The sequence below is a fragment of the Lynx rufus genome, unplaced genomic scaffold, assembly GCF_022079265.1.
Source record: "Lynx rufus isolate CCGP_SWC_20201006 ecotype Redwood Valley unplaced genomic scaffold, mLynRuf1.p SCAF_7, whole genome shotgun sequence".
Taxonomy (NCBI): domain Eukaryota; kingdom Metazoa; phylum Chordata; class Mammalia; order Carnivora; family Felidae; genus Lynx; species Lynx rufus.
In genome coordinates, this window is record NW_025814889.1 from 58,780,692 (window position 1) to 58,800,803 (window position 20,112).

The 20,112-nt window shown below is 36.6% G+C and overlaps 1 protein-coding gene across 1 annotated transcript in view; it reads right to left on the minus strand.

The window, feature by feature from the left end:
* Positions 1 to 234: 234 nt before the first annotated feature.
* LMNTD1 (lamin tail domain containing 1) overlaps positions 235 to 20,112 on the minus strand; it is a 28,271-nt gene continuing 8,393 nt past the window's right edge. The window contains exons 4-8 of the mRNA XM_047067068.1: positions 11,543 to 11,729; positions 10,878 to 10,997; positions 8,741 to 8,955; positions 8,000 to 8,171; positions 235 to 324 (exon numbers count right to left, since the gene is read on the minus strand). Of these exons, the coding sequence (XP_046923024.1) occupies positions 235 to 324; positions 8,000 to 8,171; positions 8,741 to 8,955; positions 10,878 to 10,997; positions 11,543 to 11,729 (784 nt within the window). The remainder of the gene's footprint in view (positions 325 to 7,999; positions 8,172 to 8,740; positions 8,956 to 10,877; positions 10,998 to 11,542; positions 11,730 to 20,112) is intronic.

Sequence of the window (20,112 nt, forward strand, 5' to 3'; positions counted from 1 at the left end):
AAGTAATACTTATTTATTTTAAAACAGAAAATAGCTGATGCAGATATGACAACATATTAACATTTTCAGTTGAAGTAGGAAGAGGACTGTGTTGCAACTTTATATATTTTATAGTATTAAAAAATTTCAAAGAGGGGAAATTTTCTAGCTCTATCACTTACTTTTTTAGCTGTGAAATGGGAATATTAATGGGACTTATAATGAGATGAAAATTTATTATTTCAGTATCTGTCATCAGATTTCTCTTATGATAGGGTAGGATATCTTGACAGCCTTTTGAAAGAAGTTGTGGTGATCTCTGAAGGTATGGGAGGAACTGTGCTTCTAAAAGAGAAGATGAGAGTGATTATGGAAAGAGATTTGAAGTGAAGGGCCAGTGGATGCCCCCACACCCCTTGTAGGACAGGTGAAAGGACTTTTAAGGAGATTCTCTTCACAATTTTTGGCTTTTTTTTCCTGGTAGGGGGCTTTGATGAAACCCTCTCTCATAACTCCATAGTTATCAGGAATACTTTCCTCATACAAGTGTGTGTGTGTGTGTGTGTGTGTGTGTGTGTTCTACTTTGTTGTGAACATTCAGTGGGAGAGAATGAGTTTCATATCTTATTTAATCATTTATAATCTGTTAATCCACTACGTTAACTGGACCTTCTGTGCATCTTGTGATTTCCATCCAGTTTCCATGCAGAACGCTCCCCTATGTTTCTGCTAATTCCTATGGGAATAAATTCTCAGCAGACCAAATGATAAGTGGTAACTTTTGGCAAACATCCTGCTATTGCTTTAGAAACACTATTATCAAGAATAGAAACAAGCCAAAGATGGTCATGTTTACTGGAACTCTTCCATAATATACCAGAGAACCTAGTCAATTTAATAACATAAGAAAATAGTATAGGACTTCTGCAGAAGATAGCAGAGTAGGAGTATCCTAAGTTCACCATGTCCCATGGATACACCTAGATAACACTCACATCAGTGCAAATAACCAAGAAAACCACCTGAAGACTGGCAGAACAGACTCTCCACAGCTCAATGTAAAGAAGAGGCCATATCAAAGAGGGTAGGAAGGATGTAGACATGGTTGGGAGCCAAATGGAACCATGGGATTGTCCCAGGGAGGGAGGGATACCACCAGCATAGAGACAGGGAGAGGACCAGACCCCATACCAGGCACCTCAGGCACAGGGAACCCACATGGGGAGCCAAACGTTTGGCTTTGAAAACCACAGGTGCCTAACAATCAGTGGAATTTTAAAAATCAGTGACTCAGCTCTGGGAGAGCTGGGAGGATGGAGTCTCTGCTCTTTTAGGGACAGCACAGCAAACAGCCCTGCTAAGACATAGTATAGAAGCAGCAGTTTGAAAAATGCCTGAAATATAGAAGAAGATTTTATTTACTAATCTCAGAGTATGTGCAAGAGACGCAGGGATCTTTGGGCGACTACTCCAAGAACAAAAGACCTGGTGGGTGCCATTTCCCTCACCTGTCCCCCAGCCTAGATATACAGACACCTGTGGGAACCAGTGCAGTGCCAACACACTCCACCTAGCTTACTAAAAGTATACCTCACTCCTGGGCTCTTCTATGGACCTTCTCCTGCACCCAGCCTCTGGAGGAGTTCTCCAAAGTGGCTAATGGTCCCCTACCACAGCAGAGGTAACCCTACTAATACTGCATGCCAGGTCCCTGTGAGCTTCTGCAGATCTGCCCCTTCAACCTGGTGAACCTTGGCAGTTTTCCCAGGTGGCTGTAAGGCCCCTCCCACAGCAGACCAGGATGGTCTTTGCAGGCACCACAGTCTACTCCCACATTTTCCTGTAGACTATCTCCTCTAATATACCCTTGGCTGGAGCCCATCCAAACTGGTGCCACAAGCCTGCAGTGTACAAAGAGCCCCAGCAGGGGCCAGGACCACTGCAAAGTAACTCCTGGGACAGGGGAAGATAATGATAGAAACCAGTCCAACTGAAGCCCACAGTAGTCTGGTAGTCTGGGGGCAAATATCAGGACTGACTACAGGTTCCGACTACCAGCAAAAGCTTCTCAGTGGGCAACACAAAAGAAAGCTTTGCAGTTCAGTGCTACTGAAGTGCTGGCATACAACTGGTCTGACTCAACTCAAGCCCAAGGGTGGCCCCAGACTGGCCCACTAACAATACAGAGACCAAACACTGACCACAAACAGCAGAGAGTCATTGCAAATAACTGGAATGAAGGCAAATGTGAGTCAGCCACAATAGTAGGGCACACACAACCTAGCAGGCACTCCTGAAGTGCCAGGTTCTGGTAACAGGGAACACTGCACTGCAGGTCTTCAAAGGACATCTTCTTCATAAGGCCACTACTTTCAAGAGCAGGAGGCGTACCTGATCTTCTTAACATATAGAAACATACACAGAGAGTTAGACAAACTGAGGGGACAGAGGAATAGGTCCCAAATGAAAGAACAGGACAAAATCAGAGCATGGGAGCTAAATAAAACCGAGATAAGTAATATGCCTGCTAGATAATCAAAGTAATGGTCACAAAGATACTCACTGGACTGAAGAAAAGAGTAGAAAACATCAGTAAGACCCTCAACAAAGAAAGAGAAAACAAAAAAGAACCAATCAGAGATGAAAAACTCAATAACCAAAGTTAAAATTACACTAGATGGAATAAGCAATAGACTAGAGGAAGCTGAAGAATGAATCAGTGACCTAGGAAACAGAGTAATGGAAAGCAATCAAGCTGAACAGGAGAGAAAACTAATAATAAAAAATGAAAATAGACATAGGGAACTCAGTGACACCATCAAAAGTAATATTTGCATTATAGGGATCCAAAAAAAAGAGAATGAATGAAGAAAATTTGAAAAATAATAGCTGAAAACTTCTTGAATTTGGGGAAGAAAACAAATCCAGATCCAGGAGGAACAGAGAGCCCCCAATAAAATCAAACCAAGAAGGTCCACACCAAGACATATAGTAATTAAAATGACAAAAAGTAGTGAGACAGAGAGAATGTTAAAAGCCCAAAAAGAAAAGAAAACAGTTACATACAAGCCCTTAAGGCTAACAGTGGACTTTTCAGCAGAGACCTTGCAGGCTAGAAAGGAGTGGCATGATAGGTTCAAAGTGCTGAATGAAAAAAACCCACAGCCAAGAATATTCTATCCAGGAAGGCTATCATCTTAACATAACAGAAAAATACTTAAAGAGTTTCCCATACAAACAACAGTTAAAGGAATACATGACCACTAAACCAGGCCAACGAGAAATGTTAAAGGGGACATTTGAGTGGAAAGGAAAGACCATAAGTAGGAGTAAGAAAAGTAGAAAGCACAAAAGCAGTAAATTTAAGTGTATCTATAAAAATCAGGTAAGATATTAACAAAATAAAAGGATGTAAAATATAATACCATATGCCTAAAATGTGGGAGAAGGAGGAGTAAAGAATGGGTTGAGACTTTAGTGACTGTCACCTTAATATAGACTGCTATATATGCATAAGATGGTATATATAAGCCTGATAGTGATAACAAATCAAAAATCATTCATAGATATGCAAAAAATAAGGAGAAAGGGATCCAAGCGTATCACTAAAAAAGCCAGCAGGGGCACCTGGGTGGCTCAGTCAGTTAAGTATCCGATTCTTGTTTTCAGCTCAGATCATGGTCTCATGGTTCATGGGTTCAAGCCCCACATCAGGCTCTGTGCTGAAAGTTTAGGATTCTCTCTCTCCTTCTCTCTCTGCCCCTCCACAACTCATGTGTGCTCTCTCTCTCTCAAAATAAATACATAAACTTTAAAAAAAGCCAGCAAACTGTGAAAGAAGAGAGCAAGAGAAGAAAGTAACAGAGAACTACAAAACAACCATAAAACAAGTAACATAATGGCAATAAATACACATACCTATCACTAATTATTTTGAATGTAAATGGACTAAATGTTCCAGTCAAAAGACATAGGGTGATGGAATGGATAAAAAAGCAATACCCATCTATATGCTGCCTATAAGAGATTCATTTCAGACCTAAAGACACATGCAGATTAAAAGTGAAGAGATTGAGGGGCACGTGCGTGGCTCAGTTGGTTAAGCATCCAACTTTGGCTCAGGTCATGATCTCACAGTTCGTGGGTTTGAGCCCCACATCAGTCTTTGTGCTGGTGGTTCAGAGCTGGGAGCCTGCCTTTGATTCTGTGTCTCCCTCTCTCTCTGCCCCTCCCCTGCTTGTGCTCTATCTCTGTCTCTCAAAAATAAATAAATGTTAAAAAATGTTTTTTAAGTGAAGGGATTGAAAAGCATTTATCATGCAAATGGAGGTGAAAAGAAAGCTGGGGTAGCAATACATATCAGACAAATTAGCCTTTAAAACAAACACTACAACAGAAGACAAAGAAAGACACTATATAATCATAAAGGGAACAATTTAACAAGAAGACATAATAATCATAAATATTTATGCACCCAGCATGAGAGCAGCCAAACACATAAAGCAGCTAATAACATACGCATAAAGAAAGTAATTAATAGTAATATAATAATATTAGGGGACTTTAACATCTTACTTATCTGATAAAGGGTTAGTATCCAAAATATATAAAGAACTTATAAAACTCAACATCCCAAAACCAAATAATCCAGTTAAAAATTGGCAGAAGACATGAATAGACATTTTTCCAAAAAAGACACACAGGTGGCTAGCAGACACATGAAAAGATGCTTAACATTACTCATCATCAGGGAAATACAAATCAAAACTCCAATAAGACTTCACCTCACACCTGTCAGAATGGCTAAAATTAACAACACAGGAAACAAAGCTGTGGTGAGGATGTGGAGAAAGGGGAATCCTCTTTCACTGTTGGTAGGAATGCAAACTGGTGCAGTCACTCTGAAGAACAGTATGGAGGTTCCTCACAAAGTTAAAAATAGAACTACCCTATGATCCAGCAAGTGTACTATTAAGTATTTACCCAAAGGAGACAAAAATATTGATTCGAAGGGACACATGCACCCCAATGTTTACAGCAGCTTTATAAACAATAGCTAAATTATGGAAAGAGCCCCAGTGCCCATCAACTGATGAATGGATAAAGAAGATGTGCCACACACACACACACACACACACACACACACACAGGAATATTAGCCATAAAAATAATAAAATCTTGCCTTTTGAAACGTGGTGGATGGAGCTACAGTGTATTATGCTAAGTGAAAGACCGAGAAAGACAAATACCATATGATTTCATTCTTATGTGGAATTTAAGAAACAAAACAGATGAACATAGGGGAAAATAAAGAGATGCAAACTGGAAAACAGATTCAACTTTAGAGAACAAATGAGGGGAAATGGGTGGGGGAATGGGTTAAATGGGTGATGGTTATTAAGGAGGGCACTTGGAATGAGCACTGGGTTTTGTAAGTAAGTGATGAATCACTAAATTCTACACCCAAAACTAATCTTACACTGAATGTGAACTATCTGGAATTTAAATAAAAACTTGAAAAAAATAACTTATACAATTGAATACCAAAGAAACAAATAACCCAACTGAAAAATGGAGAGAGGACATGAATATACATTTCTCCAAAGAAGATATACAGATAGCCAACAGATACATGAAAAGATACTCAACATCACTAATTATCAGGGAAATGCAAATGAAAACCACAATGAAATATCACCTCACACTTGTCAGAATGGCTAAAATAAAAAAAGACAAGAAATAACAAGCATTGGTGAGGATGTGGAGAAAAAGGAACCCTTGTGCACTGTTGGAAGGAATGCAAATTGGTGCAGCCACTGTGAAAAATAGTATAGAATTTCCTCAAAAAATTGAAAATAGAATTACCATATGATCACCATAGTGAAAATACTACTGGATATTTACCCAAAGAGAACAAAAACACTAATTCAAAAAGATATGCGCCCTTATGTCTATTGTAGCATTATTTACAATAGCCAAGATTTAGAAGCAACCCAAGGGTCCATGTATAGGTGAATGAATAAAGAAGAAATGGTATATATATACAATGGAATATGACTCAGCCTTAAAAATGAATAAAATCTGACCATTTGGAGAAACAACATGGATGGATCTATAGGGTATAATGCTAAGTGAAATAAGTCAGTCAGTGAAAGACAAATACCATATTATTTCACTCAGATGTGGAATTTAAGAAACAAAACATGTGAACAAGGAATAAAAGAGACAGAAAGATTCTTTTAAAAGAAGATTTAGATCTTTTTAGATCTTTTAGATCTAAATTCTTATAGATCTTTTAAAATATTCTTTTTAAAAAAATTATTAGAATGCCAGTGTAGTTAACATACAGTGTTAATTAATTTCAGTTCAATATATTACTCAGTGCTCATCAAGGTAAGAGTATTCTTAATCCCCTTCACCTATTTCACCCATCTCCCTGCCCACCTTTCCTCTGGTAACCATCTGTTTGTTTTCTATAGTTAAGAGTCTATGTTTTGGTTTGCCTGTTTTTTCTCCTTGTCCATTTGTTTTGTTCCTTTTTCTCCACATCTTCAAAACACTTGTTTCTTGAGTTTTTAAGTTTAGTCCTTCTGCCAAGTGTGAGGTGATATCTCATTGTGGTTTTGATTTGCATAACCCTGATGATGGATGATATGGAGTATCTTTTCACGTTGGCCATCTGTATGTATGTCTTCTTTGGAGTAACGTCTGTTCATGAACATACTCTTGAATATACAGAACAAACTGGTGGTCGCCAGAGAGGAGGTGGGTGGGGAGATGGATGAAATATGTGAAGGGGATTATGAGTACAGTAATCGTGATGGGCACTGAGTGATGCACAGAGATTTAAATAATAATATTGTACATTTGAAATACAATAAAATTTATGTTAATTATAGTTGAATAAAAAGATTAAAGAAAGAAAATTTGAAGCCAAATTTCTTTGAGAAACAAGTTGTCTAGAATGGGTAAAATAGTGTCTACTATCATTATTTGGAGAAAAACATAATTCGTGTTCTTCTTATGAATCTCAAATCTAAGTTGTAATGCACTAAAAGTGTGTGTCTGTGTGTATTATACATAAAAATTATATGTATAAATTATTGCTAAAGAGCTCTTTAAATTTCCAAATCTCTTACTTGATGGATGAAGAAAGTCAAGCACAAAGATGTAGGGTATTAATTTTATGAAATTTAATATATTCAGGAATTTACATAATTTTTATCATTCCACTTCTAAAAGTTACTATTTTGGGGGTACTACTTCCAATTATGTGTTAGTATACTCACACAGTGGTTTTCATACTATGGTATAGAATTCTATGATTCCAGAAAGGTACCTCAAAGATCACAGGGAAGGAGAGAAGAAGCCAGGGAAGATGGGAGGGAAGAAGGGTATAGTGGGCAGTGGGAATTGCTACCTTTTCTTCAATTTGGACAGGTTTCCTTGTAACATTTTATATATTGAGTCTGCCCAATATTTCATTTAAAAAAGCATCCCTCTACTAATTAAAAGTTTGCAAATCATTATAGCAAATCATTATTCAATAGATATTGAGAACAGTAGAAGACACTGTGCTAAAGCAAATGTAAGTGAATGATTTATGATACTTGCTTTAGGAGCCATCTACACTTGAAGAAATGAATAGTATTTATTTATTTATTTATGTTTAAGTTTGTTTATTTTGAGAGAGAAACAGAGAGAGTGAGTGGGGAATGGGCAGAGAGAGAGAGTGAGCGAGAGAGAATCCCAACCAGGCTCCATGCTGTCACTGTGGAGCCCTATGTAGGTCTCAAACCGACAAGCCATGAGATCATGACCTGATCTAAAACCTAGAGTCAGATGCTCAGCTGAGTGAGCCACCCAAATGCCCCAAATAGTTTTTAGTACTTAGTGAATTTTATCACTTAACCCCTTTCACCAGGTCTCCTTCCCTCTTTCTCTCTCCTCCTTCCTCCTCTCTCTTCCTCCTCCCACCCACATCTCTTAACTCTCCAGTGGAATAAGTACTTTGCCTTACCTGGGCTGGATCAGACCCAGATGACTGAGGCCTAGGCTGTCTATCTAAGCTGCTTCCAGCCATGCTAGTATTGTGAGGTTCAATCAGAGGACAGTAGGGATGTGCAGGGACATTGGGACTGTGGCACCAAGGACTGCTATTAGGAAAAAGGGTTGGTGGGTTTTCTTTTTCTCTGTAAAAAAAAATTAAGTCCAAAGTGAACCAAAAAGGGATCATCATAGTTCATTATCAATGAACCTCAATTAAAGTGAAAGCATGTTTCAAGACCACGTTTTTTAAGACCATGTGGGCAGTGCTTTTATCACATCAGAAGTATTTGCCCACACATGTGTAACAAATTCTTACGTTAAGCCACAAGGCAACTTTTGATCCAAGATGAAATTCCTAGATGATTCACTATTCCCTCCACCGAAGCACTGCTAAAGACATGGTGATAACTTCATCTCTTCACCTCTCCACAGCCTTGCCTCTAACAGCATTGCCACTAAGAAGTGAAATGGCCGGAGGGGTCTCGATATTGCCTAGCGGAAGTCACCAGCCTTTACTGTCCCATGACTATAACCCTGCTTTCTCTGTGTTTTTCACAAAACACAAATAGTATTATGGTTTTTATCATTCTATTTGAAATAGGATTTTTTTTGTCATTATTGATTTACCTATTCATCATGTCTCTACTTGTCACTCAGTCATTCCTACTTGTTCAGTTAAAAAATTTTTTTTAAAAATCCAAACAACTTTTACCTTTTAAGAAAAACTCTAACTTGTTCCATCTGATTTTTTGAGGTATCCTTATTAGACTTGTCTTGTTTTTCTTTAGTTGTAGATATAGCTGTTGGCCAATGAAATATGTGTCTTCGAGACGTTGGACTTACTATTGAGCATCTGTCAAATTCAATGTCAGTCTCTAATTTCTCCCACACTTGTTTCCAGTGAATAGGAGTGTACCAGGCGACAGCCTAACAAAAATGATTCATTAATGTCAACTACCGATGGAGTTGGATAGATTTTTTTAAATGTCATAGGCTTATTGCAGTAAAATTTCAAAGTCAAACAATTTGATGCCACTCACTTACTATGGGTGAATTAATAAAACACACAGTGAGGATGTAATAAGACATCCTGGCCTTAGTTTCCAATTCTAAAACTTACAAACTGCATAACCTCAGACAGATTAGTTGCTTATTATCTTGGACTGTGTCCTCATATGTGAAATGGGGAGGATGGTGGTAGGGAATTGTTATATGAGGGTGTTGTGAGGTTCAGTTAAGCTACTAAATTTCATTAACTATAAAGAACTGTGCAAAAAGCAGTTGTAAGTAGTTGTGTAGTTCAAATCAGAGTAAAAGGAGCAGTGTAAGTACAAAGACTAATTTCATTTCAGGGAAGGACAATTTACTCAAATAGGCATTCCAGGAGCTCAGAGATCTGGTCTCTCGTTCAACACTTAGTGTCTGGGAACAGTGTACACACAAAGTAGAAACCCCAAATGTGTTTGCAGAACAAATAAATGGGTGGATAAATGTGATGAAAAATCTGAAACAGAAATGCCTTAATCATAATCTGCCAATGATTTTTTACAAGGCTGAGTAAATAACTTAGATTATATCACCTATTTTTCCCATCAATGAGAATCATTAGAAGTATTACAAAATTCAGTTTTAGCCCGCTGAAAGATCTAAAGGTAAGTGAGTAAATGCTTCAAAATTACAGCTAATGAGTGGTCTCCCTATCTAACAACTGCTGTTATTACAGAAAGACATTAAATGGCTCTTAATAAATTAGCAAGTCTGGGGCGCCTGGGTGGCGCAGTCGGTTCAGCGTCCGACTTCAGCCAGGTCACGATCTCACGGTCCGTGAGTTCGAGCCCCGCGTGGGGCTCTGGGCTGATGGCTCAGAGCCTGGAGCCTGCTTCCGGTTCTGTGTCTCCCTCTCTCTCTGCCCCTCCCCCGTTCATGCTCTGTCTCTCTCTGTCCCAAAAATAAATAAACGTTGAAAAAAAATTTAAAAAAAAAATAAATTAGCAAGTCTACTCAAAAGAGAGAGTACAATCTAAGAATGAGGTATAATGTAGCAAGAAAGACAATCAAAGGGATAGATTCCAATTAACATATTATCTGGGTTAGTAGTTATATGACATAGTAAGTTAGACTGGGGGTAAGAAAAAAAAGATTTTTTAAGAAAAATTAAAATAATGTTTTTGCAAAAAGATTAACTTTTTTGTTGTAAACAAAGATAGCTTTCAACTTTATTAGTGTGTTTTTGGGCATATACTAACGCTACTATTATGCTAAGGAAAAGGTAGAGTGAAAATATAAAATTGTCAAATACTGGGAATAAGTTACCTAAAATTATTACTAATACACTTAATTTATGGTGAAGTTGATTTAAATTATAGTTGTTACAAATTAGACTATAGATTCTTTCATTAGAATATTAATATCTTAAGAGCAGATATCATATCCTACTCTATGTTATATTCTCAGCACTTATTACAGCCATTGGAATGGACAATAATCTCAACAAATAACTGAGAAATGAATAAGTGAATAGAAAAGGTCTCTATGTAGTACTTTCCTTTCTTATTCCACTCTTTGGCCTAAATATCATAAATAAAATCCATCCCTGATTCTAAAATTTGAAGTAACTTCTTATAAATATGGGCTATGAAAATTATTTTTGCCAACTTGTAAGTAGCTCTTTGGCATTTTGGCCCTGGGAAGAGGATGCTGTTGATTTGCCTGACATGTTATTGCAGTTGGTGATGGTTCTATCCGAGCTCTTAAGGATGGAAAATAATTGAGTCAGCTAAGAGGAGAAGGGGAACCTAAGGAGAGCTATGCATTCTTTTAAAAGCTATTGTTGAGAATCAGACACTGACTTCACCATTAGGTTTGCACAGAATTGTTGTACAATCTGGGCTTGTTTTAAACATTTTTTGTTCTCTCCAAAGAAAATCTGATGGTGGCTGATGCTTTGCTTCAGATGCAGCTGCCCATACCTATAAGAAAAATGGTTTGTTAATGACAAATGCCATTGCAGCTTCACATAGTTTTGTATATGTCAGGGGGTCATTGAAATGTGTCATTTTGAACAATGAGGTTTTAAAATATGACTGCATAATATATAATATCAGCTGTGTAAACCAAGCTACTGTACATGACTTAAAGGAAAGCACAAAAAAGAAAGGAAACCTTCCAGCATCAACTAATTACCTGTTCTCTAAGCAAACAATCTCTTTGCTTTTAAGGATTATGTTTGCTTAGTTTTGGGAACCTAAGTATTTCATTTTAATAGTGAAATCATAAAAACAAAAGGTATTGTACACCAAATTGAGGAAAGCAATGGACATTGAATTACGGGTGTTGATTTACATCCAGGGATGGACAAAGTGGCACAAATAACCAACAACAACGAGAAACCACATTTTACGTAGAGATAAAATGATGAAGAAACAACTGGTGCTGAGCCAGTCTGGCTGGGTAGATGAGTTTTTCCTGTACAATTCTAGTTCAGAGCATCACAGCATTTATATCTGGCACTCACTGTTACTGTGTGATTGGCCTGCATTATGATATTTGGAAGGAAGCGGTACAAAGAGACTGTTTGTCCATTCACATTTTGCTGGAGAATATATCCTCCAATCTCCAGTTCTTTGTCAAGGGAAGAGTTAATGAGCTTCACGAATAAACCCTTGACATTTACTTCAGCTATTTTAATGTCTCCAAGAGCACTGAAAAAATAAAACACAAAGATTATAAGGCGACTTTAGAGAAACTTGTCTTTAGCTCATTTTAAGGACTGAATAATATGCTTTGAAAGTACAACTTTCAAATAGCTGTATAGTCTATTGGACACAGTCTATGTAGAAATAGTGTATTTTATAACCTAAGACAAATGGCTTGATCTCTTGGTTCTGCTTGTTTATCTATGCAACAAAATTCTTTCACATAAAGTAATTAAAGAAAAGTTAGAAAGCACTTTAGGTGTCAAGGTATAAATGCCATAGGAAGATGTGTTTGTCATTATTTACATTCCTTCTGTTCATCATAAAAGCACTGAGACATGAAACTACCATTTAAATGAAGAGGAAAGTTAAACCATTCAGATTATTTTGGATAAAGTTACTGTGAAGATGAATAGCAACTACATGCTTAAAAAGAATGATTGAAACTTAAAATATTATACAAATATAAAATGGTAATTTTTCCCTGCAACATGTTGAAAGCCTAGTGTGTACCAGGGACCAGGCTAAACATTTGTATGTTAGCATTTCTTAGAGTGTGGGTCACATGAAATCCCATTTGTGGGTTATAGCCATCATTTTAAAAGTGAAATGCCAGTAATAATAACCAATAATTATTATGTGCTGGGTACTTTGTAAAGATTGTATCTATAACTGCAATTTCATATCCACAATTCCAAAATCCAAAAAATTCTAAAAAAAACCCAAAGCTTAAAAAAAATGTGTTTGATATTGTGATGAGCACTGGGCATTTTATGGAAGTGATGAATCACTAAATTCTATACCTGAAACTAATACTGCACTGTATGTCCATTAGTTGGAATTTAAATAAAAACTTGACAAAAATATACATTTGAGGAAAAATCTGACCTGAATTCTTTCGGTGGCATAATCTGACCTGAAACTCTTGGGAGGCTATTAAGAGTCTTCATTTGTGGTTTGTGTGAATATTAATTATGTTTGGCTGTAGAAAGATTAATGTTTGATTTTGGATACTTTTCTAAGCCCTGATGGGGTGTTATGTAATATGTGTTCTGGTCATCATATTACTTTCCTCAAATCCCCCAAATTCAGAATTTTGAAACACATTAAGTCCCCAGATATTTTGGGAAAGGCATTGTGAACTTTCAGATATTCATTTAATCCTCACAATAAGGCTACCCATTTCTTACTGGAGGTCATGGTAAACAATCTGAGGAACACTAATATTTCATGTAATTCTTCCAACAAGTACCAGTGAGACAAGTACTATTTAGTCCCATCTTACAGACAAGGACATTTTACAGACATGTTTCGAGAGAGATTGCCGTGTCCAAGAGTACCCAATAAATGTTAGCATTAGCTCTTCTGTCTCACTCAACTAATGCATTCTCAAAGAGGTTTGATGCAAACATTCAAATTGTTTAAAGTCTATATAGCCTGGTGGTTGAGTACTGCTAGAAAACACACACACATACACACACACACACACACACACACACACACACACACGTATAAATTACTGCCACAGAATAAATTGGTCTTCAACCACAGGCGGGCCCTTAATGACTCCCTTAGTAACTGGCAGTAAGGTGTGTGTGTGTGTGTGTGTGTGTGTGTGTGTGTGTGTTTTAGCAAGTTGTGTTCTTCATGAGCTAAACCAGCATGGTCCATTATTCCTCCAACAATGTACAAAACCCTGCCTCACATCTCCATCCTTACTCTCAGCAAATAGTCTCACTAAGAAAACAGGGCCATTAGAGAGAAGTGTGTTTTCCTGCTTTCCTCTTAGAAGCAGGTTCACCCATACCCACTGTACCTCTTCTCTGTTCCAGCCCATCTTGTTTCAGTGGAAGAGGGGCCTTTCTCCCATCTACAGTGAAACCCTCTGCTCACCACCTCCTCCCACTGCTTCAGCATCTCAGTCCATTCATTATTTTTCTTTTGTCCTTTAATACTAACCTCTCCTTCCACAGTGCCCCTTTTCCCCAAATGTATATGTATCCTCAAACTGCCACCACCTTAAAAAACAATCTTCCTCCATCTTCCACTTCATACTGCTATTACAATCAAGCTTTTGGAAAGACTATGTCAATAATTCTTCACCTCTTATTCACTCCTCGATCCACTACCATCTACTTCTGCCTTAGACCAAGATGACCAATATCCTCTTGGTTAGTAAACTGAGATAAATTGAGTGGTTACTTATTTTTTTTACTGATATATAATTGAAAAACATTATATGAGTTTCAAGTTTACAACATATTGATTTGATATTTGTATACATTGGAAAACGATTGCCACAATGAGTCTAGTTAACATCCACCACCATACAGAGTTACATTGTTTCTTGTGAGAAAAAATTTTAAGATCCACTCTCTTAGCAACTGTCAAATATGTATTACAGTATATTTATTGAAGTATAATTGACATACAATATCCTATTAGTTTCAGGTGTACATCATAGTGATTCAATATTTTTACACATTACAAAATTATCCCCATGATAAGTCTAGTTACCATCTGTCACCTTACAAAGTTATTACAATATTATTGACTATATTTTTTATGCTGTACATTACATCAGCATGGTTTATTTTATAACTCAAAGTTTGTATCTCTTAATCCCCTTCACCTATTTTATCTGGCCGCAAGCTCTCACAACTCCAGTAACCAACAGTCTGTTTTCACTATCTATGAGTCTGTTTCTGGTTTGTTTGTTTGTTTTGTTTTTTAGATTGCACAAATAAGTGAAGTCATATGATATTTGTATTTCTCTGTCTGACTTATTTCATTTAGAAGTATACCCTCTAGGTCCATTCATGTTGTTGCAAATGGTTTCATTCTTTTTTACAGCTGAGTAAGATTTCGATAGATAGATAGATAGATAGATATTCATCTATTGATGGACATTTAAGTTGCTTCTATTATCTTGGCTATTGTAAATAATGCTGCAATAAACATAGGAGTGCCATCTATCTATCTCTTCAGATTGCTTTCATTTGGGGGTATATACCCAGAAGTAGAATGGCTGGATCCTATGATATTAATGTCTTGAGGAACTTTAATACTGTTTTCCACTGTGGCTGTACCAACTTACATTCCCACCAACTCAGTCTTTGTCTTAATATCTCGGTGGTACACCTTTTGGGATGAGCACTGGGTGTTGTATGGAAACCAATTTGTCAATAAATTTCATATATAAAAAAATAAAAAAAAATAAAATGGGATTTAGCAGGTAAAAAAAATAAATAAAATAAATGTTACTTTAAAAAAAAAATATCTCGGTGGTATTTGCCTCTGCCAGATATGGCCTCTTTTTTGGAACTCTTCTTGTTTACCCAAGTCCACTGTTTTCCTTCTTTCAGCCTGGTTGCTCCTTTTCAGTCTCTCTCTCCCTCTCTCTCTCTCTCTCTTTTCTTTTTAGTCTCTTTTTCAGATTTTTCCTCTTCACCCATCTCTCAGATATTGATCCCCAGGATTCTGTCTTTAACCCTCTTTTATTCTCATCACACTCCATATATGTGATATCATCTATGAAGAAGGCTTAAGTAAGCATTAATACACTGATGACTGCTAAATCTAAATTAGACTTTCCAGCTGAGCTTTCAACCCATAGAAACAATTGACCACAGACCCTGAAGGTGCCTCTAAATCAACATTCCCCAAATTGAACTCATCATTTGGGAAGAGTGGGAAACTTATTCTAGTTAATTATGTCATCATTTATTCTGTTGGCCATGCCTGGAATTTCCATTACTTTTGCACTCTCTTAACCTTGCCTTATACTGGCCAAATACTATTGATTCTATCCCTATATCTTTTTATATACATCCCCTTTTCTCCATCCCTATTGCTGCTATCTTCATTAGGCTCTCATCACCTTTGTATGATATTGTAATAGTGTCCTAACTGGTTTCTCCAGTATTGTACCCTCCTAACTAGTCTCCATTTTGCTTCCAGAGCAATCTTTGTTCAAGGATAAACCCTTCAGTATCTTACCATATACTTCCAGACAAAACACCAGCTTCATAGCATGGAAACGAGGCTGTACATAATTTCTTTTTTCCCCCTACCGCCTAGCTTTGCTTAAACTGTAACCATGAAGTCTTAAAATTTACCACAAGACTTATGATAATTCATGCCATTGCATGCTTTACTCACTGTCTTTGCAAGTGTTGATAGTCACTCTTCTTATTCCCCACATCCCTACTAACACTTGAAAGTTTCAAATTTCTTAATATTTTCAATATCATGGGTACAAAATTTGTTTTCCCTGATTATAGAGAAGTTGAGTAAGCTATTTATTGGCCACACAGTTTTGTTCTGTGAATTCCCTGTTTATACTATTTTTTCCACTTCTATAAGGTTGTTTTACATTTTTATAATTGAATTAATAGTATTTCTAAAATAGCATTTAAATATATACACATATTTTTGGAAGAAGAACTGTGCAGTAATAAAAGTATTATTCATGTAATTTTAAGTTCCTATATTGGTGATAATTTGTTATGGCAGCAATAGAAAACCAACATACACTTCTTATAAATTTTTAAATTGTGTGCTAGAAATGTTGCCAAAGTCTTCTGTTTTCTGTCTTCTGTTTTTCTAATGATAAACCACTACCAATCTTTTGTTTAAGTGTCTTTTTTTCTCTAAGATTTTCCTTATGTCTTCTGTTTTAGAAGTTTTTCTACAATGTAATCAGAGATTTGGGTTGTTATTTTTCTGCCTTTTATCTTTCTGGGAGTTGGCAGTGCTTCTTGCATCTGTGGCTTGATGTCTTTCATTAGGTTGGGAAACTTCTATGTTGGATTTTGACCAATACTGTTTTGTCTTAATCTGTGTTTCCTCCCCTTAAGGGACTTCAGTTACAAGTAGTTCAATTTTGTTTTAAATCTTTCTCTATTTATAATTGTGTGCTAGTTTCTGTTTTTCTAAAATCTTTGCAATTCAGCCTGGGTATTTTCTTCTGAGAATGCTTTAGTGCAATAATTCTCTCTTGTGTTGCATCAAATATATTGTTAAACCCAACTATTTCTGAAATAGTAATTTCTCTTATTGGAATTTTTACTTCTAGAATTTCTTTTTGATAATTTCATAAGAGAATAAACTAATAAAATATTTATTTTGTCATTTAATTCCTTGAATATTTAGTCATTGTTATTTTAAAATCCCTGTCAGATAACCATAGTATCTTTACTACCTAGGCCTGTTTTTTTTTTAAGTTTTTTTTTAATGTTTATTTTTATTTTTGACAGAGGGAGAGAGACAGAGCATGAGCGGGGGCAGGGCAGAGAGAGAGGGAGACGCAGAATCTGAAGCAGGCTGCAGGCTCTGAGCTCTGTCAGCACAGAGCCTGACATGGGGCTTGAACTCATAGACCATGAGATCATGACCTGAGCTGAAGTTGGGCGCTCAACCACTGAGCCACCCAGGCGCCCCTACCTAGGCCTGTTTTTAATGTCCATTTTTAACCTTAGTTTTTGGTCAACTTTTGTCATTTTGTATGCCTTGTAAATTCTTACTATTGGGTGACCCTTTGAGGTTCCACCTGAAAGCCTGGGTTGTTTATCAATGGTCCTCCTTCTTGACAGGCCCTGAATCTCAATATTTATTCACCTAGTCTTATGAGACTAACAGTATATGATTAACTTCTCAGCTTCTTAGCTGCTGGTTTCAAATTAGCAACTGTTTTGAGGAGAAAATGGCTTAAAATGTCAGGTTATCACTCTGAGTTTCCTCTCCTAGAAGAGGAATTGTGAGAACAGAGAATGTAAACATCCATGAAATCTCAATATGCACTACCAAACTGCTTTAAAAATAGCGGTCTAATTTCATACTTCCATTGCATTATATGAGAATGGCTGTTTTGCAGAGGTTTACTTTTGAGTAATTTACATACCTGTTTTTTCTTTTGCATTACCATTATGGTTCTTACTAAATTGTTGGTATAACATTTTACTCTTCTTTGCCTAGAATTCCTCTATGTCATCCTCATCCTACTGTTACTGAATTCTCTGTGAGATACTTTAATTTCTTGACAAGATGCCTTTTTGTTTTTCAGACTTTTTTTTTTTGCATGGGAGATGAGCACTATTTTGAGTTTTGCTTTTAAACAGGTAAGAACCTAGAATAGTTCCGTTATCCTTTTGTTATCATACACATAATGGAATATGCACAGTTGCTTTTCAAAAACCTTCCATTATTTACGTGAACTGTTTATTCATTGATCTTAAATTTTCATTTTATGCACATAAATAGAATAAATTAGCTTGTCTGAAGGAAAAAATAACTTCACCCATGTCAGGGCTAATCACTTCGTTTCCCTGCCTTTTGATATTTGGCCAAAAGCTATAGGAAAATACTTCACACAGTACATAGAAATTCACAGAGGCAGGGCTGTTAAACTGCTATCACACAGCATTTACTAGTTATCTTTTTCTTTTTACAATAAGCCTTCCCACTTTTCTTTAGTAGAAAAGTGACTTCAGACCTCTGCTTATAAGTCATGATATGCTGAGAGTGTAAAATGTACCAATCATTCTTTCAGGAGTCTTGGCATGGGACTGATTAGTAAAGAGATTGAAGAGACATATGGCTATGTAACTTTTTAAAAAACAAACACTTTCCATTATTTAAGCCCTGATTTATCTAGTTCTTAGGTTCTTCTTGATAGCTTCATGCTACTTATCTACATTAAGGTTTCTACAACTCTAAAGTTTGCTAAAATTACCTTAGAGTGTCAGTTCTTCCAATAGACACCTACCTAACAATTCTCTGTACAGATTGGCACCTATGTTTACAGCTGTGGGAGGTTTGATGAAGGGGTACAGTATTTAAGACCTCATAAGGTTTTTTAAAATTTTTTTAAATGTTTATTTATTTTAGAGAGAGAGCACAAGCAGGGGAGGGGCAGAGAGAGAGAGAAAGGGAGACAGAACGGAAGCAGACTCCAGACTCTGAGCTGTCAGCACATAGCCCAATGGTGGCTCAAACCCACAAACCATGAGATCATGACCTGAGCCGAAGTCGGCTGCTTAACCAACTGAGCCACCCAGGCGCCCCAAGACCTATACGTTTTTAGAAGACAAACTTAGGAAGACTCAGGGAGTTTGATTCAGCTCATTGCTATTACAAGAGAAAAGCCCTCAGATTTGTAACATTATAAGCTATTTTGGACAAAAACTATTCATGTAGTTATCATTATCTTGGTGAGGCCCATCTTGGCCCACAGCTTCCTACCATCCTGATTCTAGATTTACAGAATGAACAACTGCCTAGGGAAGTGTAGAGAATGAGAATGAGTGGGAAGGTAGCCTTCTTAATGTAGTTTGGTCACTCCTGAGGCATCTAGAACTGACCTGGAAGTTAATATATGGTCTTAGAGGTAGAAAGAAAGATCATGCATAGCTAGTGAAAATTCTAATAATTTCTTCATTTTGTTTCTTGTTTGTCTACTATTTTTTCCTCCTGCTGGAATATATTAAACATCCTTAGAGATAATGAGTGATAACAGGAAATAAACAGCATATTTTACTGAAAACAATCAAATTGAGAAGAGGCTTCTGTTTCTAGCTGAGTTTCAGTAACAGAAACTGTATTAGACTTCTCACCTGAAACAACTAAGAATCTAGAAGAAATTATATGAACTGATGTTTTCCAAGATATTGGACACTGTTCTCACAGACCGCGAGATCATGACCTGAGCTGAAGTCAGACGCTCAACCGACTGAGCCACCCAGGCGCCCCAACACTGGTTCTTTAAGAAGTTTAATAAAGCTGATAACTCTCAGACAAGATTGATCAGGAAAAAGGAAGGAGACACACCTGACCAGTATCAGCAACAAGAAATGTTACATCACTACAGATTCTATAGATACTAAAGTGGTAATAAGGAAATATCTTGAACAAGTTTATGAATATAAATCTGGCAACTTAGATGAAATGGACAAATTGCTTGAAAGACACAAACTATTCATGTTCTCTCAAGAAGATACAGATAACTGGAATATACTGATATCTATTTTAAAGAAATAGAATTTGTAGGTAAAAACCTTCCCACAGAGAAACTTCAGGCCCAGAATGCTTTGCTGATGAGGTCTATAAAATATTTAAGAAAAAATCAATCCTACAGGAACTCAGCTAGAAAATGAGAGTGGAATTATATCCTAACTCATTCTATGAGGCAAGTTTTACCCTGATGCCAAAGCAGACAAAGACATTCATTACAGAAGAAAACTACAGATCAATACTCTTCACAAACATAGATGTAAACATTTGAATCAAAATTTTAGCCAATCAAATTCAACAATATATTTAAAGGGTTAACATTATGATCAAATGAGATTTATTTTAAGAGCACAGGGTTGCTTTAACATTGAGAAAGAAA